This window comes from Heterodontus francisci, chromosome 27 (genome assembly GCF_036365525.1).
Source record: "Heterodontus francisci isolate sHetFra1 chromosome 27, sHetFra1.hap1, whole genome shotgun sequence".
NCBI classification, from domain to species: Eukaryota; Metazoa; Chordata; class Chondrichthyes; order Heterodontiformes; family Heterodontidae; genus Heterodontus; species Heterodontus francisci.
The window spans coordinates 52,065,380-52,090,723 of NC_090397.1; the positions used below are offsets into that span (position 1 = coordinate 52,065,380).

The 25,344-nt window shown below is 48.4% G+C and overlaps 1 protein-coding gene across 2 annotated transcripts in view; it reads left to right on the plus strand.

Moving 5' to 3' along the window:
• Positions 1-20,810, plus strand: part of hcls1 (hematopoietic cell-specific Lyn substrate 1) — a 51,459-nt gene extending 30,649 nt beyond the window's left edge. For both annotated transcript variants that reach the window (XM_068059348.1, XM_068059349.1), the window contains exons 9-16: positions 541-651; positions 3,626-3,681; positions 6,079-6,148; positions 6,925-7,073; positions 10,577-10,837; positions 11,782-11,905; positions 12,638-12,706; positions 20,184-20,810. In XM_068059348.1, the coding sequence (XP_067915449.1) occupies positions 541-651; positions 3,626-3,681; positions 6,079-6,148; positions 6,925-7,073; positions 10,577-10,837; positions 11,782-11,905; positions 12,638-12,706; positions 20,184-20,326 (983 nt within the window). In that variant the 3' untranslated portion in view covers positions 20,327-20,810. The remainder of the gene's footprint in view (positions 1-540; positions 652-3,625; positions 3,682-6,078; positions 6,149-6,924; positions 7,074-10,576; positions 10,838-11,781; positions 11,906-12,637; positions 12,707-20,183) is intronic.
• The last annotated feature ends 4,534 nt before the right edge of the window (positions 20,811-25,344 follow it).

Here is a 25,344-nt window from a genome sequence, read left to right on the forward strand (position 1 = left end):
ACCCCGCCCACTCACACAGAATGGTACTACCTGCTCCTTCATACCCCGCCCACTCACACAGAATGGTACCACCTGCTCCCTCATACCCCGCCCACTCACACAGAATGGTACTACCTGCTCCTTCATACCCCGCCCACTCACACAGAATGGTACTACCTGCTCCCTCATACCCCGCCCACTCACAGAATGGTACCTACTGCTGCCTCGCAAATACATTCCAAAATGCCCCATTCGCAAGCACCAGAGTGCAGGTTTTCATTCCCTGTAAAAATCTCTCTGATTGTTGCGACCAATTTATGATCATTTTAGTGTTGTCAGGCCAGTTCACTGCAGTCTCGGGAAGTGACCTGAGCTCCCTTGTGTAACAACCTCACCAATATCAGCTGTACTGGAACCCAGATCGAAGAGATGAAATCTCTTGAGTTTTCACCCTCTTTACACCCGTCACCTGAACACATACCCCACTTGCCTGACTGTTCACATCACTCCACCTGTAGACCTTCACACCAAGAACATGAGATCGATACAATTGCCTTGCAGATTATGCAAAAGGATTTGGAGGAAAGTTTGGAGTACAGAAGGACCATCAGGATAAAACTGCCCATGGTTGGGATCACAAGGAGGAGGTGAAGCTTCACGAGTCACAGACAGGTGAGGGATCCAGTGGAGAAGGTAGCAATAAATGAATGGAGGTCAGGTGTATGAGTACCCTTCCCACAGGATGGATGATACCAGGGGATAGGGAGCAAGTGATAAACGGTGAGAGTAGCAGATTTTTCCCAGTGCTGTGAGTGATCTTCAGTGAGGTGAGACTTCAGACACCTCTGTCTGCCTCCCTGACAACAGCCATTTCCCCATGGGTCGTGATCACTAATATACCAAGGGTGGATGCTGGGGGCCATTGAAGGCACTGTCCATGTGACTACCTCGGGCAGGAGGGACTACAGCTCATCCTCCTGGGTAAAGAAAAGGAAAGTTGATATTTCTATTTCGAGTGATCCCATCAGTCGCTGCCTAATCAGCTGTGGTCAAAGGAGCCATTTAAAATATAACTCCTTTCACCATGGCCCTACAGCAACTGCAGGACTGCTCACCAAACATATTTTTGAATTCTATACACCAAGAAATAAATCCCAGCGCTTTGTTAGCACTGCTGCTTTTAATGAATTGTTTATCTGCAACCCTAGATTCAGGGTGCAGTAGCAAAGTGGTTATGTTACTGGACTAGTAATGATTGGGAGACATGAGTTCAAATAGCACCTGGGGTATTTAAATTCTATTCATTAATTAAATCTGGAATAAAAAGCTAGTGTCAGTGATAATGACCGTGTAACTACTGGATTGTCATAAAAACTCATCTGGTTCACTAACGTCCTTTAGGGAAGGAAATCTGCCGTCCTCACCCGGTCTGGCCTATATGTGACTCCAGACCCACAGCAATGTGGTTGACCCTTAACTACCCTCTGACGTGGCCTAGCAAGTTACTCAATTGTATTCATCACCTTCTGAAGGGTAATTATGGATGTGCAATAAATGCTGGACTTGCCAGTGACGCCAACATCCTGTCAATGAATAAAAGAAAATCCCTTTGCTCTTCCAGCCCATTCAGTTTCTTATTTTCTAAGGTGTAGGTGATGTTTCTGTTTTTCCTACTCACCTCACATTTATCTGTGTTAAAGTTCATTTGCCACTTAACTGCCCAGTCTGCAAGTTTTCTAATGTCTTGTATTATTTTGCATTCTTCCTCAGTGTTAGCTAACCCCCAAATTGGTATCTTCTGCAAATTTGTTATATTGAGTTACTTACTCTTAAAACCAAATCATTAATGTAAATTATGAATCTCAGTGGGCCTAACACAGATCCTTACTTTCTACCTTCATCCAATCTGAATAATATTCCTTTACTGCTGCTCTCTGCTTTTGTTTTAGCCAATTTGTAATCCATTCAGCTATTTGTCTCCTGAATCTACATGCCCTAATCTTTGTCAATAGCCTACTGTGTGGTACCTTATCAATTATATGACATCTACCACATTAACCTTGTGTACCCTTAACCAGACTGTTTGCAACCTTAGCGTTATATTTGACCTCGAGATTAGCATCCAACCACATACCCGCATCATCACTAAGACCACCTATTTCCACCTCCACAACATCACCTATCGCTGCCACTACCTCAGCTCACCTGCTGCTGAAACCCTCATCCATGCCTTTGTTACCCGTAGACTTGACTATTCTAACACACATCTGGCTGCCTTCCAACTTTCTGTAAAATTGACATCATCCAAAACTCTGCTGTTAGTGTCCTTATTTACACCAAAACCTGTTCACACATCACCCCTGGGCTCACTGACCTACATTGGCTCCCAGTCAAGTAACACCTTGATTTTAAAATTCTTATTCTTGTTTCTAAATCCCTTCATGGCCTCACCCTTCCCTATCTCTGTAATCTCCTCCAGTCCCACAACCCTCCAAGATATCTGCGCTTCTCTAACTCTGGCCTCTTGAGCATCCCTGCATTTATTGGTAGCCTTGTATTCAGCTGTTTGGACCCTAGGTTCTGAATTCCTTCCATAAATCTCCCCGCCTCCCTACCCTACTTTCCTCCTATAAGCTCTTCTTAAAATCTCCCTCTCTGACCAAGCTTTTAGTCATGTGCCCTCATATCTATTTTTGTGGCTCAGCATCATATTTTGTTTTATAATGTCCTTGTGAAGCCCTTTGGGACATTTTATTACATTAAAGGTGCTATATAAATACAAGTTGTTGTTGTACTCTTTCTATCAGGTTAATTAAGCATGACTTTCAGAATCCATGCTGACAATTTTTGATTTTTTTTTTGTCTCTGGATGCTCTTCTATTTCTCAGATCCCAGTATCTTTCCTATCATTGATATTAAGCTGACTGGACTATAGTTCTATCTCCCTGTATATTGGAACAATATTAGCTGCCTGCCAGTGCTCTGGTGCTACCCACTCTTCTCTGGATGGATTACGGGGCAATTAGCTGAGTTTCTATTGAAATTGAGGTGGGTGTGGTTAAACGCAGGTCACACTGTGCCCATACACAAGGAGCTGCGGAACGTGATAATGCTGCAAAATCCCAGAGCTTTCTCAATACCTCATCGGGAGTTAGGATACAGATCAGTCATGATCTAATTGAACAGCAGAACTGACTGAACGGGCTGAATGGCCTTCTTTTGTACCTATATCCCTACTTGTACTACTCAGTGTGGGATTGAGCCATACTGAAGGCCCCAGGTTCAGTCCTTGGTTCATACTGGGTTAGCCAATCTCAGAGCACCACTGTGGCCTTCGTTCACTGGTATCGGGGCAGGGACAAATCACTGTCACGATCCAGAGAGTCATGCTGGAGCTTGGTGGGAGTAGACACTAACTGGGAATGGGGTCCAGATTGGCTGTAATTCATCACCACAGTCAAACAGCTTGGTGCTACTTGGGTGAAGCACCAGAAGGCTACTGGTGAATGTGAAACCATACCCAACAAGAGTCAGTGCCCTCAGGAGGAGGGGTGGTAATGGAGGCAAAAACCAGCTTTTGTGCTGTTACGCTGGTCAGCTTGGTAACATTTTTTTCATCTCTATGTTATCTGCCCTCCTTCTGTAGATTATGCCAAGGGCTTCGGTGGGCGATATGGGATACAGCAGGACCGGATGGACAAGGTAGGTCGTTAAAGAGAGTAAACTCCACAAGATGCGTCATAACACTCTGTAACAAAGCAAGCTGCAGCCTCAGACCCATGGAATGCCTCTACCTCTCTGAGTGCTCCTTCCCTCCCATAACCTTGAAAATGCAAGCTTGGCTTCACATCTTCTTGATCCACTTCACTTCCTCTCTCCCTTGCTGCTATGCTGCATTATGAACCTTGGCCGTTCACCTCAGTGTTTGAATGGACTCGAGACCTCAAGTATTCCGATTACATGGCACCGATAGCCAGGATTGATGTTATAATTCCATGACAATAGTATATCCATTGTCATCAACATATTTGTACTTCTTATACTTCCTGTTTAGATAAATTTTCAAAATTCTTCTCTACCTTCATTTGAAGTTAGCCTTTAAGTGTCAGTTTGGCGCAGGATCGTGAGTGAGTCCCAACCCAGGACTTGAGCACATGGCCTAGGCTGACACTCTCATCCAATTCTGAAGGGTTGCTGCACTGCCGGAAGAAATGTCAAACTGAGACCCAGCATAAAAGATTATCACTGAAGTGAAAGCACACAAAACTGGAGATAACCTGGGTTGGAAACTGTTTGTGGAGTAGGAAATGTTCTCCGGTGGGAAGTGGTGTCCCCCAGGGATCAGTACTGGGGCCTCAGCTTTTCACCATGTTTATCAATGACTTGGAGGAAGGAATAGAGAGTTGTATGGTGAAGTTTGCAGATAACACCAAGTTAGGAGGCATAGTAAGTTGTGTAGATGGGAGCAAGAAGCAGAAAGGTACATAAACAGATTGAATGTGCAAAACTATAGGAGATGGGAGTTCAATGTGGGTAAGTGTGAGATCATCCACTTTGGATCTTAGCAAAACAGATTGGAATATATTCTTGGAATATTATTGGAATAAGTTCTGATGAAGGGTCACTGACCTGAAACGTTAACTCTGTTTCTCTCTCCACAGATGCTGCCAGACCTGCTGAATATTTCCAGCATTTCTTGTTTGTGTTTCAGATTTCCAGCATCTGCAGTATTTTGCTTTTATTATATTAGAATATATTCTTAATGGGAGAGACTAGGATCTGGGGATGAGCAAAGGAATTTAGGTGTCCAGGTGCACCAATCACTAAAAGCTAATGCACATGTACAAAAAGTAATCAAAAAGCTACTGGATTGCCAGCTTTTATCACAAGGCGGCTGGAATACAAAAGTGAGGAAGTGATGCTTCGGTTGTACAAAGCGTTGGCCAGTTCCCATCTGGAGTACTTCAACCAGTTACCTCAGGAAAGATATAGTGGCGTTGGAGTGGTTACAGTACAGTTCCACCAAAATAATACCAGGCCTTAAATGATTAACTATGAGGGCAGGGTGCATAAACTTGGCTTGTATTCCCTCGAGTTTAGAAGGTTGTGGATGATCTAATTGAAGTGTTTAAAATGATAAAAGGATTCAGTAGGGTAGGTCCGGAGAAACTATTCTTTCTGGTAAGGGAATCCAGAGCAAGGAGGCATAATCATAAAATTAGAGCTAGGTTATCCAGGAGTGAAATGGGGAACCTTTTTTTCTGCATATAGGTTAGTGGAAACCTGGAACTTAAAAGGCTGTGGATGCTGGGGGTCAGTTGAAATGTTCAAGACTGAGGTTTACATTTTTGGTGGGTAAGAGTATCAAGGGATATGGAACAAAAGCGGGTAAATGGAATTGAGGTACAGATCAGCCATGACCTAACTGAATTGTAGAGCAGGATTGAGGGACTGAATGGCCTCCTGCACTCCTATGTGTTCCAGTTGGTTAAACTGTAATGGGGCAGGGGACAGGAGGTAGGCGAGGGTTTGGTTCGTTCAACCTGGTCTTGCAATGTGCCTGCTACAGGTTCATGGGGTATCTCCAGAGCCCAGCTTGTTTTAGGTGATTTCCCCTCATTGATTATTTTGTCTTCCCTGTGAGCCGTGGCCACAGTCTGAGGGTAAGAACTCTTGGGAACCAAGTGGAGTAGGAATGTTGGGCCCTGAGAGTTTACTGAGAGGTCACTCTCACGCTTAGCACCATCATGTCTTGTTTTTTAATTGTTATTTTTTAAATACTCGCCGTCCTCCCCAGATATTTTGTTTCTTGGCTGACCGACCAGACTACAGGAGGAAAACCCGTGGACAGGCCTCTGCTCTGGAGCTGGGATTTCAGAGATGTACAGGAAACCTGGATGGGTTCATATTGGATCACATTATGTCTTACCTCTTGACTTACCCTTGAGGGGGAAGGGACCCTCTCAGTGCACCCCGGGCACTGGCTGGTGGGGGTGCCATGGTACTGCTGGCCCCTGGGCATGGCAACTGTGTGTAGTTGGTCTGTCTTTTCTCTCTGCTTAAATTGATGGTTGACCGTTTTACCAATTCATGTTGCAGAATGCAGCTGCCTTCACCGAGATGGAGAGTCCGACCTCATCCTACCAGAAGACGACGCCAGTGGAAGCCGGTGAGTTGGTCTGTGAAGCTGCTCTGAATTGATGGGCATGAGTCCTGAGTCAAACTCTAGAAGTTGCCAAGTTGGTTTTGGCATTTTAGATGGCAAAAAAATGTACATGTTTACTTTTCATTCCCTCCCTCCCTGCCCCCCTTCTCTTGGACTTTCTGCCCCTTACCAGAGTACAGTCCCATTGGCATCAGTACCTCACCAAGGTCTGAAACTAGACTAGGCATGTCAGTATGAGGTGGTGTCCCAACCAAGACTAATCCTGTCTTTCGGCACCAGTCACACACCCGCCTCTGGGGTTAACCTGTCACACACCCGCCCCTTAGCACCAGTGACACACCCGCCCCTTGCAGTGCAGTACCATCGATCAATAGCTGGATCACTGGCGCATGGTTTTATCTCTGCACCCCCACCACACCTGGCTTAGCCCAGGGGTACTGAGGTCAACTCTAGCACCACAGTACTGGGATCAGCTAGGCCGATGCTGACCAGCGATTGAACCCAGTCTGTTCCTGGTCATAATACGCAGGCTTCTGCCTGTTCTCTGCAAGGGCGAGAGGTCTGATACCCATAATAGGTCTTGTTCTCCATATAACTCACCCCTGGGCTGCTACATTTCTTCTTCATTTTTCTCTCTCCTCCTCCTCTCTCTCCCACCACTCTCTGTCTTTCTCGCTTTGCCTCTCTGTGTCTCTCCTCCTTTATCTCTGTCTTGCCCCCCCCCACTCTGTCTCTCTCCATTTCTCTCACTACACCTTTCTCTGTCTTTGTGTCTGCAGCCAGCAGTGGTGCAAGCAGCCTGAAAGCGAGGTTTGAGAACATGGCCAAAGCCAGTGAAGAAGATAACAAGAAGAGAGCAGAGGAAGAGCGTGCTCGGAGACAGGCCCGAGAGAGGCAGGAGCGGCAGGAGGCACAAAGAAAGCAACAGGTGAGTAGGTGGGTGATGGTCAACAGGTAACTCACTGGATCAGCTCAGGACCACATGCAATTGCCCAGGTCACTCTGTCCTAAAACTGCTCTACACAACAGCCCAACATTGGAATGGGTTTATCCCTCAATCCAGTTTTGTGAGGAAGGACCACACCTGCAGCACCTGCCTGCCCCTTGTCCCTTCCTGTACGTCGTGTTAATAAAAACCCCTGTGTTAATAAAAACTGCTAGAGACAGATTTTGAGCTACTATCTGTGTGCCAGGAATGAGAGTTCTAAACACAGAGTCTTGTTTATAAATTTATTAGAGAAAATAGTATTCACGGACAACAAATGAGATTATGCAAAGTGTGCATAACTCATTGGTTAGGCGATAACTTGAGTACTGTGTGTGCAGTCCTGGTCACCTCATTACAGAAAGGATGTAATTGCACTAGAGAGGGTACAGAGGAGATTTACGAAGATGTTGCCAGGACTGGAAAAATGCAGCTATGAGGAAAGATTGGATAGGCTGAGGTTGTTCTCTTGGGAACAGAGAAGGCTGAGGGGAGATCTGATTGAAATGTACAAAATTTTGAGGGGCCCAGTTAGAGTGGAGGTGAAGGGTCTAGTCACCTTAGCAGAGATGTCAGTGACGAGGGGGCATAGATTTAAAGTGATTGATAGAAAAATTAGAGGGCAGATGAGGAAAAACTTTGTCACCCAGAGGGTGGTGATGGTCTGGAACTCACTGACTGAAAGGGTAGTTGAGGCAGAAACACTCAACTCATTCCGAAGGAGTCTGGATGTGCACCTCAAGTGCCATTAGCTGCAGGGCTACGGACCAAATGCTGGAAGGTGGGATTGGAAAAGATGGCTCGTTTTTCGGCTGGCACAGACACAATGGGCCAAGTGACCTCTTTCTGTGCCTTAAACTTTCTGTGATTCTATTCGATGATGTGAGATCATTTACATCCACCAGGAATGGCGAACGGGTTTAGCATCATATCCGAAAGACAGCCCCTCCGACACTGCAGCCCTCCCTCAGTTCTGACCTGTCGACACTGCAGCCCTCCCTTGGCACTGCCCCTCTATGTGTGCAGCGCTCCCTTGGCACTGCCCCTCGGCGAGTGCAGCACTCCCTTCACCCTGCCCCTCGGCGAGTGCAGTGCTCCCTTCACCCTGCCCCTCGGCGAGTGCAGCACTCCCTTCACACTGCCCCTCGGCGAGTGCAGTGCTCCCTTCACCCTGCCCCTCGGCGAGTGCAGCACTCCCTTCACACTGCCCATCGGCGAGTGCAGTGCTCCCTTCACCCTGCCCCTCGGCGAGTGCAGCGCTCCCTTCACCCTGCCCCTCGGCGAGTGCAGCACTCCCTTCACACTGCCCCTCGGCGAGTGCAGTGCTCCCTTCACCCTGCCACTCGGCGAATGCAGTGCGCCCTTCACACTGCCCCTCGGCGAGTGCAGCACTCCCTTCACCCTGCCCTTCGGCGAATGCAGTGCTCCCTTCACACTGCCCCTCGGCGAGTGCAGTGCTCCCTTCACCCTGCCCCTCGGCGAGTGCAGCGCTCCCTTCACCCTGCCCCTCGGCGAGTGCAGCACTCCCTTCACCCTGCCCCTCGGCGAGTGCAGCGCTCCCTTCACTCTGCCCCTCGGCGAGTGCAGCACTCCCTTCACACTGCCCCTCGGCGAGTGCAGCACTCCCTTCACCCTGCCCCTCGGCGAGTGCAGCGCTCCCTTCACTCTGCCCCCCGGCGAGTGCAGCACTCCCTTCATACTGCCCCTCGGTGAGTGCAGCACTCCCTTCACCCTGCCCCTCGGTGAGTGCAGCACTCCCTTCACACTGCCCCTCGGCGAGTGCAGCACTCCCTTCACACTGCCCCTCGGTGAGTGCAGCACTCCCTTCACCCTGCCCCTCGGCGAGTGCAGCACTCCCTTCACACTGCCCCTCGGCGAGTGCAGAGCTCCCTTCACACTGCCCCTCGGCGAGTGCAGCACTCCCTTCACCCTGCCCCTCGGCGAGTGCAGCACTCCCTTCACACTGCCCCTCGGCGAGTGCAGCACTCCCTTCACCCTGCCCCTCGGCGAGTGCAGCACTCCCTTCACCCTGCCCCTCGGCGAGTGCAGCACTCCCTTCACACTGCCCCTCGGCGAGTGCAGCACTCCCTTCACACTGCCCCTCGGCGAGTGCAGTGCTCCCTTCACACTGCCCCTCGGCGAGTGCAGCACTCCCTTCACCCTGCCCCTCGGCGAGTGCAGCACTCCCTTCACCCTGCCCCTCCGCGAGTGCAGTGCTCCCTTGGCACTGCCCCTCCGCAAGTGCAGCGCTCCCTTCACACTGCCCTTCCGCGAGTGCAGCGCTCCCTTGGCACTGCCCCTCCGCATGTGCAGTGCTCCCTTCACCCTGCCCCTCGGCGAGTGCAGTGCTCCCTTCACCCTGCCCCTCGGCGAGTGCAGTGCTCCCTTCACCCTGCCCCTCGGCGAGTGCAGTGCTCCCTTCACCCTGCCCCTCGGCGAGTGCAGTGCTCCCTTCACCCTGCCCCTCGGCGAGTGCAGTGCTCCCTTCACCCTGCCCCTCGGCGAGTGCAGCGCTCCCTTCACACTGCCCCTCCGCGAGTGCAGCGCTCCCTTGGCACTGCCCCTCGGCGAGTGCAGCACTCCCTTCACCCTGCCCCTCGGCGAGTGCAGTGCTCCCTTGGCACTGCCCCTCCGCAAGTGCAGCGCTCCCTTCACACTGCCCTTCCGCGAGTGCAGCGCTCCCTTGGCACTGCCCCTCCGCAAGTGCAGCGCTCCCTTCACACTGCCCCTCCACAAGTGCAGCGCTCCCTTGGCACTGCCCCTCGGCGAGTGCAGCACTCCCTTCACCCTGCCCCTCGGCGAGTGCAGTGCTCCCTTGGCACTGCCCCTCCGCAAGTGCAGCGCTCCCTTCGCACTGCCCTTCCGCGAGTGCAGCGCTCCCTTGGCACTGCCCCTCCGCAAGTGCAGCGCTCCCTTCACACTGCCCTTCCACGAGTGCAGCGCTCCCTTGGCACTGCCCATCTAATAGTACAATATTACACTGGGAGTGTCAGCCTGGATTATGGGCTCAAGTCTCTAGAGTGGAGTAGATGGAGTAATGGAAGCAGTGGGAGTGCTACCACTGAGTGGAGGCTGGCACTCAGTAGTCATTGTGAGGAGAGAGAAAGGCTATTTGTCCTCACTTTTATAGTCAGCTGCTTCTCATTGTTAACTCCTAGAGCAGGTTCAGACAGCTCTCTGGTTCTGCATTATTGAAAACCTGGGAGCGAGTGACCAGATGATGTGTTAGCAAGCGCAAAGTGCAGAGGACTCTGAGCTTAGGAGGAACAAGAGAAGAGTATTGTCCAGAGTAGAATGAATAAAATAGAGAGAGATAAGAAAATGGTGAATGACAGAGAAGCTGAAGGTGAGAGGTCACCAGTCAGATGAAATGGGAACTGATCATTTGCACAGTACGGTCGCGTTTAAAGGCTCCCTCCTTGATCCTTGACCCTCTTCATTCACAGGAGCGAGTGCAGCAGGAGAAAGAGGCAGAAATACAGGAACCTGAGAGGACGAAACAGCTTCCACCAGTTCCTCGGAGCCGAGCTCAGAAACCAGTGAATAAACCGGAGCCAGAACGGGAGCCGGAACCGGAGCAGGAGCCGGAGCCGGAGCAGGAGCCGGAGCCGGTGCTGGAGCAGGAGCAGGAACCGGTGCTGGAGCAGGAGCAGGAGCCGGAGCTGGAGGAAGCCCCAATCTATGATAATTCTGATTCTCACCCTGAGGTAATGGACTCTGATCATCAGCCATTGAAACATAAGGTGCAATATTAAGTTTTCAGCAGAGAGCTATTTGTGCTTTTTCTAACATTTTCTCCCCAAATTAATATTTCTACGTGAAATCATTTTGGGCAATTACAAAGATGTTACCGGTCACCACGGTAGCTCAGCACAAAAGCTGACCTAATTTGGAGATGATTGGCATTAGAAAACCACAGGATGGTAGCTTTGGGAAATGGAGAAACACATTGAACCTACAGTAGTGGCACTACACTCATGGTGGTTGATGGTCAGCACAGACTCAGTGGGCCGAAGGGCCTGTTTCAGTGCTGTATCTCTAAATTAAAGTGGCGGGGTGGGGGGGGGAAAGATTCCTGGGGTCTCACTGTAGGAAAGGAAATGGGGGTTTGGCAGAGGAGTAGGGGTTTGCTACGTTGTCCATCTCAAAAAGGGGAGGCCTAGACTTTCTTTTGTGAGGCCCATAGAAGCACTCCTACTCTTCCTGGTCCCACAAAAGGAAGTGAAAAACTTAACCTGCTGTGGCCTCATGTTTTCCCAGCTGGTCATGAATTAGCTTCACCTGGTAGGGAAATGCTTCCTCACTCAGGCCAGAGTTAAAATTGCAGTCAGGGCCTGATGACATCATCAGACCCTGATCTGCATATTTAAAGAAGGATCTCAATGGCTTTGGGTGGGCAGCATAGCCCTTTTAGTATCATAGCTATTCAACTGTGTCGGGGGCAGCAATGCCACAGGAAAGACTGACCCTGTCCTAGAGTGAATTCCATGCATGTATTTTTCAGCAAAGGTCACGGGGCAGGAGCAGGAATCCTGATTGTGTTCTTCCCCCTCCATCACTGCTCACTGGAGAGTCAGTTGTCGCGTGGCCAAGATCAGCTGACTGCGATATTTTAATTACCCTGTCTGCCTGTCTGTTGTTCTCATTGCAGGCGGTGAATGAGGATGACTATGAAAACATTGAAGAATGTTCTCACCAGCCAGTTTCCAATGAGGATGTGGAGAATCAGGGAGACTATGAGGAGCTGGCACCAGTCCAAGAAATGGCCAAACCTGGTGAGATACCTCTTCCTGCTCCTATAAAATGGTCTGCCTGCTGTGAGGAATAATGTGCTGCGGAATCATGCTATGGGGAGAAGTGGCTTGGGAATATGGGGAGAAGGTGGGGATTTTTTAAAATTCTTTCATGGTGATATGGGCATCACTGGTAAGGTCAGCATTTGTTGCCCATCTCTAATTTCCCTTGACAACTGAATGGCTTGCTAGGTCATTTCAGAGGGCAGTTAAGAGTCAACCACATTGTTGTGAGTCTGGACTCACATGGAGGCCAGACCAGGTAAGGACAGCAGATTTCCTTCCCTAAAGGACATTAGTGAGCCAGATGGGTTTTCTCAACAATTTCATGGCACTATAACTGAGACTAGCTTTCAATTGCAGATATTTTTGGATTAATTAATTGAATTTATTAATTAACTGAATTTAAATTCCACCAGCTGCCTTGGTGGGATTTGAACCTGTGTTCCTAGAGCATTAGCCTGAGTCTCTGGATTACTAGTTCAGTGACATTACCACTACACCACCTGGGGACATATGGGGAAAGGTGGAGTTAGACGATATGGGGGCAAAGGTGGGATTGGGGGATATAAGGATATGTGCAATTGGGGGAATATGGAGAGAAGGTAGGTGGATGGGTTGAACAAATGGTAGGTGCGGTTGAAATCATTAAAAAATAGGGTTCTTGTTTATTATCCTGTTGCTAAAAATCTTTCTGTCGGAATTTGTCTTTAGATGCAGAGAATGTTTATGACATTGCGGATGCTGGTCGGACAGCAGTAGCTTTGTACGATTACCAAGGAGGTAGGTCAGCGATGAGAAATAAATGCGATTGATAGCAATGTATTTTGCACAGTTTCCTTCTACTTAGCTTCCTCTGCTCAGTCCCGGATGGAGAGTGAGGGCAGAAAACTGCTCCCTGCAGGCTGACAATACTCCTCCATGCCACCTATCAGTTGACTGCCTGTAGGGCAACATAGGAGCGTAGGCCATTCAGCCCCTCCAACCTGTTCTGCCATTTTCCTGTACTTGTACTCCATTTGCCCACCCTTTTCTCCATATTCTTTGATACCCTTGCCTAAAATAACAACTATGTCTCAGTCTTGTAATTTTCAATTGATTCTCAGCATGCCTTCTGGGGAGAAAGTTCCAGATTTCCACTAGGGAAAAAGTGCTTCCTGATTTTCACTCCTAAGGTTATGCCTATGTGTTCCGGATTCCAATCATTTAACCAGAATGGTTTAGAAGGTTAAATTATGAGGGCAGGTTGTGTGGACTAATTTTGTATTCCCTCAGTTTGGAAGAGTTAGGCCATGTTGTTGGATAAGCATATTAAGGGATATGGAACCAAATTAAGTAAATGGAGGAGAGGTACAGATTTGCTATGTTGAAATGCCAATTGAATGGCGGAACAAAAGTGAGGGGCTGTAACCTCATGGACTGTCATATCCCTCAATCTACCATTACCATCATGCCAGGGAACCAACCTTGGCTCAATGAGGAATGTAGAAGAGCGCACTAGGAGAAGTACCAGGTGCATCTAAGAATGAGGTGCCATCCTTGTGAAGCTCCAACACAGGACTTTTTTAAAAATTCATTGACGGGATGTGGGCGTCGCTGGCCAGGCCAACATTTATTGCCCATCCCTAATTGCCCTTGAGAAGGTGGTGGTGAACTGCCTTCTTGAACCACTGCAGTCCATGTGGGGTAGGTACACCCACAGTGCTGTGAGGAAGAGAGTTCCAGGATTTTGACCCAGTGACAGTGAAGGAACGGCGATATAGTTCCAAGTCAGGATGGTGTGTGACTTGGAGGGGAACTTGCAGATGGTGGTGTTCCCATGTATTTGCTGCCCTTGTCCTTCTAGTTGGTAGAGGTCGCGGGTTTGGAAGGTGCTGTCTAAGGAGCCTTGGTGCATTGCTGCAGTGCATCTTGTAGATGGTACACACTGCTGCCACTGTGCCGCAGGATTCCTAGCCTCTGACCTGCTCTTGTAGCCACGGTATTTATATGGCTACTCCAGTTCAGTTTTCGGTCAATGGCAGCCCTTAGGATGTTGACAGTGGGGGATTCAGCGATGGTAATGCCATTGAATGTCAAGGGGAGATGGTTAGATTCTCTCTTGTTGGAGATGGTCATTGCCTGGCACTTGTGTGGCACGAATGTAACTTGCCACTTATCAGCCCAAGCCTGGTATTGTCCAGGTCTTGCCGCATTTCTACACGGACTGCTTCAGTATCTGAGGAGTCGCGAATGGTGCTGAACATTGTGCAATCATCAGCGACCATCCCCACTTCTGACCTTATGATTGAAGGAAGGTCATTGATGAAGCAGCTGAAGATGGCTGGGCCTAGGACACTACCCTGAGGTACTCCTGCAGTGATGTCCTGGAGCTCAGATGATTGATCTCCAACAACCACAACCATCTTCCTTTGCGCTAGGTATGACTCCAGCCAGCGGAGGGTTTTCCCCCTGATTCCCATTGACCTCAGTTTTGCTAGGGCTCCTTGATGCCATACTTGGTCAAATGCTGCCTTGATGTCAAGGGCAGTCACTCTCACCTCACCTCTTTTGTCCATGTTTGAACCAAGGCTCAGTTTGGCGGAACCCAAACTGAGCGTCACTGAGCAGGTTGTTGCTAAGCAAGTGCCGCTTGATGGCACTGTTTATGACACCTTCCATCACTTTACTGATGATTGAGAGTAGGCTAATGGGGCGGTAGTTGGCCGGGTTGGATTTGTCCTGCTTTTTGTGTACAGGACATACCTGGGCAATTTTCCACATTGCAGGGTAGATGCCAGTGTTGTAGCTGTACTGGAACAGCTTGGCTAGGGGCGCGGCAAGTTCTGGAGCACAGGTCTTGAGTACTATTGCCAGAATGTTGTCAGGCCCCATAGCTTTTGCAGTGTCCAGTGCCTTTAGTCGTTTCTTGATATCACGTGGAGTGAATCGAATTGGCTGAAGTTTGGCATCTGTGATGCTGGGGACTTCAGGAGGAGGCCGAGATGGATCATCAACTCGGCACTTCTGGCTGAAGATTGGTGCAAATGCTTCAGCCTTATCTTTTGCACTGATGTGCTGGGCTCCCCCATCATTGAGGATGGGGATATTTGTGGAGCCACCACCTCCAGTTAGTTGTTTAATTGTCCACCACCATTCACGGCTGGATGTGGCAGGACTGCAGAGCTTAGATCTGATCCGTTGGTTATGGGATCGCAAAGCTGTCTATCGTATGCTGCTTACACAGTTTGGCATGCAAGTAGTCCTGGGTTATAGCTTCACCAGGTTGACACCTCATTTTGAGGTATGCCTGGTGCTGCTCCTGGCATGTCCTCCTGCACTCTTCATTGAACCAGGGTTGGTCTCCTGGCTTGATGGTAATGGTAGAGTGGGGGATATGCCGGGCCATGAGGTTACAGATTGTGGTTGAGTACAATTCTGCTGCTGCTGATGGCCCACAGTGCCTCATGGATGCCCAGTTTTGCATTGCTAGATCTGTTTGAAATCTATCCTATTCAGCACAGTGATAGTGCCACACAACACGATGGACGGTATCCTCAATGTGAAGGCAGCACTTCGTCTCCACAAGGACTATGCGGTGGTCACTCCTACCAATACTGTCATGGACAGATGCATCTGCGGCAGGCAGATTGGTGAGGATGAGGTCGAGTATGTTGTTCCCTTGTGTTGGTTCCCCCACCACCTGCCGCAGACCCAGTCTAGCAGCCATGTCCTTTAGGACTCGGCCAGCTCGGTCAGTAGTGGTGCTACTGAGCCACTTATGGTGATGGACATTGAAGTCCCCCACACAGAGTATATTTTGTGCCCTTGCCACCCTCAGTGCTTCCTCCAAGTGCTGTTCAACATGGAGGAGTACTGAGTCATCAGCTGAGGGAGGGCGGTAGGTGGTAATCAGTAGGAGGTTACCTTGCCCATATTTGACCTGATGCCATGAGACTTCATGAGGTCCGGTGTCGATGTTGAGGACTCCCAGGGCAACTCCCTCCCTACTGTATGTCACTGTGCCACCACCTCTGCTGGGTCTGTCCTGCCGGTGGGACAGGACGTACCCGGGGATGGTGATGGCAGTGTCTGGGACATTGTCTGTTCGGCATAATTCCATGAGTATGACTATCAAATGATGGTAGAGCCCAGTATGTCAGTGCAAAAGACAAAGCTCAAGAGTTTGCAACCATCTTGAGCCAGAAGTGCCATGTGGATGATCTATTTCGGCCTCCTCCAGAGCTCCTCATTATCACAAATGCCAGACTTCAGCCAATCAAATTCACTCCATACGATATCAAGAAATGGCTGAGCACACTGGATGCAGCAAAGGCAATGAGTGCTGACAACATCTCGGCTGCAGTACTGAAGGCTCATGATCCAGAACTAGCCGTGCCTCTAGCCAAGCTGTTCGAGCTACAACACTGCCCGACAACGTGGCAAATTGCCCAGGTATGTCCTGTCCACAAAAACCAGAACAAATCAATCCGGCCAATTACTGCCCCACCAGTCTACACTCAATCATCAGTAAAGCCATGGAAAGTGTTGTTGACAGTGCTATCAAGCAACATCTACTCACCAACAATCTGCTCACTGATGCAGTTTGGGTTCTGCCAGGACCACGTCTCCAGACCTCATTACAACCTTAGTCCAAACATGGGTAAAAATGCTGAATTCCAGAGGTGAGGTGAGTGACTGGTCTGGATATCAAGGCAGCATTTGACTGAGTGTGGCATCAAGGAACCCTAGTAAAATTGAAGTCAATGGGAATCAGGGACAACTCTTCACTGGTTGAAGTCATACTTAGCAGAAAGGAAGATGGTTGTGGCCATCGGAGGCCAATCATCTCAGCCCCAGTACATTGCTGCAGGGGTTCCTCAGGGTCGTCTGCTAGGTCTAACCATCTTCAGCTGCTTTATCTATGACCTCCCTCATTGATAAGATTAGAAATGGATGTTCACTGATGATTGCACAATGTTCAGTTCTATTTGCAACTCCTCAAATAATGAAGCAGTCTGTGCCCACCTGCAACAAGACTTGGACAATATTCAGGCTAGGGCTAAGTGGAGAATAGTATTCATGCCACACGAGCTAGATAATGAAAATCCCCAACAAGAGACAGTCTAACCACCTCCCATTGACTTTTGAAGGCATTACTGTTACTGAGTCCACCACCATTAACATCCTGAGGGATCACCATTGGTCAGAAACTTAACAGGACCAGTCACATAAATATTATGGCTACAAGAACAGGCCAGAGGCTGGGAATGTTGCAGCAAACAACTCATTTTCTGACTCCCCAAAGTTAGTCCACCATCTACAAGGCACAAGTCAGGATTCTGATGGAATACTCTGCACTTGCCTGGATGGGTGCAGCTCGAACAACACTCAAGAAGTTCGACGACATCCAGGACAAAGCAGCCCGCTTGATTGGCACCCCATTCACCATCTCAAGCATTCAGTGGCCGGAATTTTACACCCCCAGCAGGAGAGGGCTGAAAGCGGGAGTTGCCTAAAATTGAGTGGGGGAGGGGTGGTGTTGGGGAGGGGGCGTTCCCTTCGCCTTCCTGTCACCTTCCCAGCGTCTTCCTGCCCCCGTTGCAATTTTACGAGTGGCAGCAGCGAGAAATGGCCCACTTGCCCCAGGTCAATTAAGGCCCTTAAGTTGCCAGTTAACTGTCACTTAACAGCTTCCTCCTGCCACCACTCGTATGTTAGTAGCAGCGGGCAGGCAGCTCAAGACCTCAGGAGGCTGTCCAGTAAAACCTCGTTGGCTCCTTGCAGGCGAGGGGGGGCCCTCCTGATTGGGCACTCTGTGCTCCACGGAGGGCCCCCACTGCAGCACATTCCCACCCCCACCCCCCCCCACCCCCTGCCAAAACTGACCCCCTTGCCTCACTGGGGCCCTGCCGATCATCCCTGGCACGACCCCACACACTTACTTTCATTCCGGAGCCTCGTCCATTGCTGCTGCACTCGCTGGGTGCAGTCCCAGCAGTGGCCACCGCTCCTGATGGCACGGCTGGGACTGAGAGCTGCCGGCCTGCTAATTGGCCAGCAGCTGATGGAGGTGGGACTTCCTTTCTCTGAAGGGTGGAAGTCCCACCCGAGGCCAATTAAGGGCCTGGGCCACATAAAATCGCTGCGTGGCTTCCAGGCCCAGCGGAGGCGGGCTCACCGCTGATTTTTTGGCTAGTGGGTGGGGTCTTCGGCCCAATGTAAAATTCCAGCCAATCTCTCCATCACTGAAGCACAGTAGCAGCGGTATGTACCATTTACATGATGCAATGCAGAAACCCGCCAAGGCTCTTTCGACAGCACCTTCCAAACCTGCAGCCTCTACCACCTAGAAGGCCCAGGGCAGCAGGCGCATGGAACACCACCACCTGCAAGTTTCCTTTCAAGTCACTCACTATCCTGACTTAGAAATATATTGACATTCCTTCCTTATCGCTGTGTCAACATCCTGGAACCGCCTACTTAACAGCACTGTGGGCATATCATAGGAGTGTAGCAGTTCAAGAAGGTGGCTCACCACAACCTTCTGAAGGACAATAAGGGATGGGCAATAAATGCTGGCCTTGCCAGCGATACCCACATCCCACAAACATATTTTTATGGAAAAAAAAGGCCTACTGCTGTTCCTATGAATCCTATTATCATTTCAAAAACCTCAATTGGTCATCTTTTCAAACTCATGTTTATGCAACCTGTCTTTATAATTTAACAATTTCAGTCCTGGTATCATAATGGTGAATCTGGACTATACCATCTGCAAGCCCTTTATATCCTTCCTGAGGTCAGGATGCCCACAACCGAATGCAGTATTACAGATGGCGTCTGACCAAAGCTCTGTACAACTGAAGCATCATTTCTTCCCATTTGTAATATAGCCCCCTTGAGATAAAGACTGGCATTCCATTAGCCTTTTGATTTACTTTTTGTACCTTTCCATTAGCTTGTAGTGATTTGTGTACATAGATAGCTAAATTCCTTGGCTACTCCACAGTTTCTAATTTCTCACCATTAAGAAAATATTCTGATTTGTCGTTTTGGATTCAAAGAGGATGACCTTACACTTCCTCACATTGAACTCCATTTGCCATGAGTTTTCCCACTCAGTTAATCTGGCTATGTCCATTTGTAACTTGCTAATCACATCTACACAACTTACTATACCTCCTAACTTAGTGTCATCTGCATACTTGAATATATAACTGTCTTCCATCATCTGATTCATTGATAAATGCAGTAAAAAGCTGAGGTCCCAGTACAAATTCCCGTCAAACATCATTTATCACATTCTGCCCATCCGTGTACTATTAGGGCCAGCGTCTCAGCCCGACAGAGTTCATCATCTGCAACATGGTCCGTTTATCTCTGTCACACTCCCAGTCCTCATAACTACCTTTGTTACACACCTAGCCCCATTAAAGTGCTCCCTGGTACACTCCACCCTCAGGTGCCAGCTGTGGCTCAGTGAGCAGCACTCTCACCTCTGAGTTAGAAGGTTGTGGTATAAGTCCCACTGAGGAGTGCTGCACTGTTGGAGGTGCTGTCCTTTAGGTGTGATGTTAAACTGAGGTCCCATCTGACCTCTCAGGTGGGCAGAAAGAAAAAAGGCTTGCTGTTTTGTCGTGCCTATCAAGAATTCAGGACGTCCCAAAGAACTTTGCAGCTAATGAAGGACTTTTGAAGTGTAGTCACTGCTGAGATGTAAAAGGTCCCATCAGGCGAACAAGAATGTCTTGGCCAATATTTATTCCTCAACCAATAACGCTAAAGCAGATTATCTGTTCATTATCATATTGGTGTTTGTCTGACCTTCTGGTGTGCAAATTGGCTGCCCTGTTTCCTACATTACAACAGTGACTACATTTCAAAAGTACTTCATTGACTTTGAGGCTATTTGGGATGTTCTGAGGTTTGGAGAGGTGCTATATAAATGCAAGCCTATCTTTCTCTCTCTATGTTGCATCTTCGTTGTCCGAGGGTTGCTAATCATGGCTCATGCCATGATACCACTATGGAGCAAGGCAAAGAGTTAAGCCCCAAAAGCTACCTTAGTTGCTATAGGCATTGAACCCGTGCTGTTGGCATTATTCTGCATCACAGTCTAGGCATCTAGCCAACTGAGCTAACCAAAGTCTGTCTTTATGAATCAAAAAATAAACTGCTGCATCCTGTCAGCCATACAGGAGTGTGTGACTCCACTAAATATCAAGTAGCTCTCAGCTTCAATATTGACCACACTGATTCTCTTTTAAATATATTACAGAGGGCGACGATGAAATCTCCTTTGATCCCAATGACATCATCACAAACATCGAGATGATTGACGAGGGCTGGTGGCAGGGGCAATGCAACGGGAAAGTTGGGCTCTTTCCGGCCAATTATGTGCAGCTGTCAAGTGAGCACTGACCAATCTGATTGGAGTTCACTTCGCCGATCTCCATGAATATCAGACCTTCAAACTTTTGGACACTGAATTTTGAATTTTATGATTTTAATTACTTTGCACCTGGCAAGCATAAATAATATTTTTTTCTCTCATTGAAACCCAAATCCTGCTGTTGCCATGATTGAAGCAGTCACCATACTGACAGATCACAGCATAGAAGGGCATTCTGCCCGTCACTCTGTTCCAGTGCTAACTCTTAAACCAGAGCTTCCTGTTCTAATCCCATTTCCCCATATTCTTTTGTATATTTCCTTTGCAAATTCTAACCAAGATGCTAAACTTTTTGCCAGATTGCCAAACAATTAGAAATCACAGCCCCTGTTGATGAATTATGCCAATTAATGAAACCATCTGTGGGCCTGTGAGGTTTCCCCCCAATGCTCCAAGATGCTGGAATTATGTGCTGACTGCATACGCTAAATAAAAAAAATGTACAAATCCTCATTCAGTTCCTTTTTAAATGATGTTCTGGTCTCTGCCTCAATAGCCCCTTGTGGTAAAGTGTTCAATGTTTTAATAACCCTCCGTGTGAAAGTATTTCTGCTGATTTCTCCCTTCATTCCCATAGCGATAATCCTGAGCCTTGTTTCTGATTCATCAATCAGTGGCATTTTCCCACTCTTCTGCAGTGGTGAAAAGTCATCATTCCCGTAATCCCTGTCCCTGCCTTGTACAGTTACAGCCCCTCACTAGAATGGGGAAGTAATGGAATAGGGTTTGCAATCAGTTCATACAGCTTGGCTTAACATCTGTGGATAATGTTTTATTTAATTCAACCCAGTGGATGACTAGGTTAGCACACTGACCTGTTGCCCTGTACATGAGGGAGTTAGTGGCCAGTTGCTAGTGGGATGTTACCCGCAGCACAAAGGTTAGCACTAATTGTATTAAACTGGCAAATTCACTCAATGATGTGGGAAATGGGGAAATGTCATATGGTGCAATATGAGATTGAAACTCAAGCACATGCAGAAGGAGCTTTACTCTGTATCTAACCCATCCTGTACCTACCTCCCAGAGTGTTTGATGGGACAATGTAGGAGGAGCGGTGATGAAAACTCCTGGAATTCATCCAATCAGATTTGACAATCCTACCAACATGCCACAGTCAGATTTGTCAGGGCTGGGGAGGGTACCAGGCATGTGATGCTCCAGCTGATCAATTCCATTAATTATATTTGCAAATGTCAAATGGAGCAGTTAATGTGGGACTCCTCAGCCGCTAAGCGATAGAGATCACAAGCCTGGAACGTTACTTTCAGACAACAACTGACGCTGAGCTTGTTTGGGAAGGAGCTGGAAGCTGTGATGAGGAGACACACATAGAAAATATATTGCTAAAGTGTGGCTTTCGAGCAGAGAGGTCGACCATTGACATGCTGTTCTCCCTTCGCCAGCTACAGGAGAAATGCCGTGAACAGCAGATGCTCCTCTACGTTGCTTTCATTGATCTCACCAAAGCCTTTGACCTCGTCAGCAGACGTGGTCTCCTCAGACGACTAGAAAAGATTGGATGCCCACCAAAGCTACTAAGTATCATCACCTCATTCCATGACAATATGAAAGGCACAATTCAGCATAGCGGCGCCTCATCAGACCCCTTTCCAATCCTGAGTGGCGTGAAACAGGGCTGTGTTCTCGCACCTACACTGTTTGGGATCTTCTTCTCCCTGCTGCTCTCACATGCATTCACGTCATCAGAAGAAGGAATTTTCCTCCACACAAGATCAGGTGGCAGGTTGTTCAACCTTGCCCGTCTAAAAGCGAAGACCATAGTACGGAAAGTCTTCATCAGGGAACTCCTCTTTGCTGACAATGCTGCATTAACATCCCACACAGAAGAGTGTCTGCAGAGACTCATCGACAGGTTTGCGGCTGCCTGCAATGAATTTGGCCTAACCATCAGCCTCAAGAAAACGAACATCATGCGACAGGACGTCAGAAATGCCCCATCTATCAATATCGGCGACCACACTCTGGAAGTGGTTCAAGAGTTCACCTACCTAGGCTCAACTATCACCAGTAACCTGTCTCTCGATGCAGAATTAAACAAGCGCATGGGAAAGGCTTCCTCTGCTATGTCCAGATTGGCAAACAGAGTGTGGGAAAATGGCGCACTGACACAGAACACAAAAGCCCGAGTGTATCAAGCCTGTGTCCTCAGTACCTTGTTCTACGGCAGCAAGGCCTGGACAACGTACGCCAGCCAAGAGCGATGTCTCAATTCATTCCATCTTAGCTGCCTCCGGAGAATCCTTGGCATCAGGTGGCAGGACCGTATCTCCAACACAGAAGTCCTCGAGGTGGCCAACATCCCCAGCATATACACCCTACTAAGCCAGCGGCGCCTGAGATGGCTTGGCCATGTGAGCCGCATGGAAGATGGCAGGATCTCCAAGGACACATTGTACAGCGAGCTCGTCACTGGTACCAGACCCACCGGGTGTCCATGGCTCCGCTTTAAAGACGTCTGCAAACGCGACATGAAGTCCTGTGACATTGATCACAAGTCGTGGGAGTCAGTTGCCAGCGATCGCCAGAGCTGGCGGGCAACCATAAATGCGGGGCTAAAGCGTGGCGAGTCGAAGAGACTTAGCAGTTGGCAGGAAAAAAGACAGAAGCGCAAGGGGAGAGCCAACTGTGTAACAGCCCCGACAACCAATTTTATCTGCAGCATCTGTGGAAGAGTCTGTCACTCGAGAATTGGCCTTCATAGCCACTCCAGGCGCTGCTGCACAAACCACTGACCACCTCCAGGCGCTTACCCATTGTCTCTCGAGACAAGGAGGCCAAAGAAGATTAGGGAAAGGCAGCACTTGGCCCTACCAGTCCCACATGAATGGCCTGTTTCCCTGTCAGTGTTTTCCCCCCTATTTGAGCAAATACTCCTAATCATATTGTCATGATAACCACACCTACCAAAGTGAGACATGCTGGTTTCATCATATGGAACATTCATTTTGAACTATTCCTGGACTGAAAAAAATGGCTTGGTTTAAAAAGACCACTGAAACATGACTGCACATATTTTGCATTCTAAAAGACAGTTGCCTGGAGAAGACATTGGAACTGCTCCCTGATTCAATTAACCAAATGGATTTTGATCAAAAGACATTGAATGTGTAAAAAGCCAACACATTCCATCTTCCCCACTGAGGGTGTCTGCTAAGATGGAAATGCCACAAACCTTGCCAGGCAAGTTGTTCCAAATAATGAGCTAGTCACATGACTAACCTGCTGGCCAATGTGGAGTTTTTTGAATTGTGCCACACTGTTTGATGTATACATCTGTATCTCTCTCTCTCTCTCACACACGAAAAGCACAGAAGCAACTCAAGTCTCAAGAGAGAAGACTCCTGCAGCTAAACAAGTGAAAGTGTGCACTGGGCCCCAATGAGAACTGCAATATTTAACTGCAATCAAAGACTCGACATCCAATTCAAAACGAGTAACTGAACTCCATAGTAATTCAAACTTCTTCCCTTTAATTATTTCTCCTTTTCTGTCTCTATTTACGTGTGTGTTTATTACATATGCATGCTAGAACAAAAGAACAAAGAACAGTACAGCACAGGAACAGGCCATTCGGCCCTCCAAGCCTGCGCCGATCTTGATGCCTGCCTAAACTAAAACCTTCTGCACTTCCGGGGTCCGTATCCCTCTATTCCCATCCTATTCATGTATTTGTCAAGATGCCTCTTAAACGTCTCTATGGTACCTGCTTCCACCACCTCCCGGCAACAAGTTCCAGGCACTCACCACCCTCTGTGTAAAGAACTTGCCTCGCACATCCCCTCTAAACTTTGCTCCTCTCACCTTAAACCTATGTCCCCTAGTAACTGACTCTTCCACCCTGGAAAAAAGCTTCTGACTATCCACTCTGTCCATGCCGCTCATAACTTTGTAAACCTCTATCATGTCACCCCTCCACCTCCGTCGTTCCAGTGAAAACAATTTGAGTTTATCCAACCTCTCCTCATAGCTAATGCCCTCCAGACCAGGCAACATCCTGGTAAACCTCTTCTGTACCCTCTCCAAAGCCTCCATGTCCCTCTGGTAGTGTGGCGACCAGAATTGCACGCAATATTCTAAGTGTGGCCTAACTAAGGTTCTGTACAGCTGCAGCATGACTTGCCAATTTTTATACTCTATGCCCCGACCGATGAAGGCAAGCATGCCGTATGCCTTCTTGACTACCTTATCCACCTGCGTTGCCACTTTCAGTGACCTATGGACCTGTATGCCCAGATCTCTCTGCCTGTCAATACTCCTAAGGGTTCTGCCATTTACTGTATATTTCCCACCTGCATTAGACCTTCCAAAATGCATTACCTCACATTTGTCCGAATTAAACTCCATCTGCCATTTCTCCGCCCATGTCTCCAACCGATCTATATCCTGCTGTATCCTCTGACAATCCTCATCACTGTCCACAACTCCACCAACCTTTGTGTCGTCCGCAAACTTACTAATCAGACCAGCTACATTTTCCTCCAAATCATTTATATATACTACAAACAGCAAAGGTCCCAGCACTGATCCCTGCGGAACACCACTAGTCACATCCCTCCATTCAGAAAAGCACCCTTCCACTGCTACCCTCTGTCTTCTATGACCGAGCCAGTTCTGTATCCATCTTGTCAGCTCACCTCTGATCCCGTGTGACTTCACCTTTTGTATCAGTCTGCCATGAGGGACCTTGTCAAAGGCTTTACTGAAGTCCATATAGATAACATCCACTGCCCTTCCTTCATCAATCATCTTTGTCACTTCCTCAAAAAACTCAATCAAATTAGTGAGACACGACCTCCCCTTCACAAAACCATGCTGCCTCTCACTAATAAGTCCATTTGTTTCCAAATGGGAGTAAATCCTGTCCCGAAGAATCCTCTCTAATACTTTCCCTACCACTGACGTAAGGCTCACCCGCCTATAATTTCCTGGATTATCCTTGCTACCCTTCTTAAACAAAGGAACA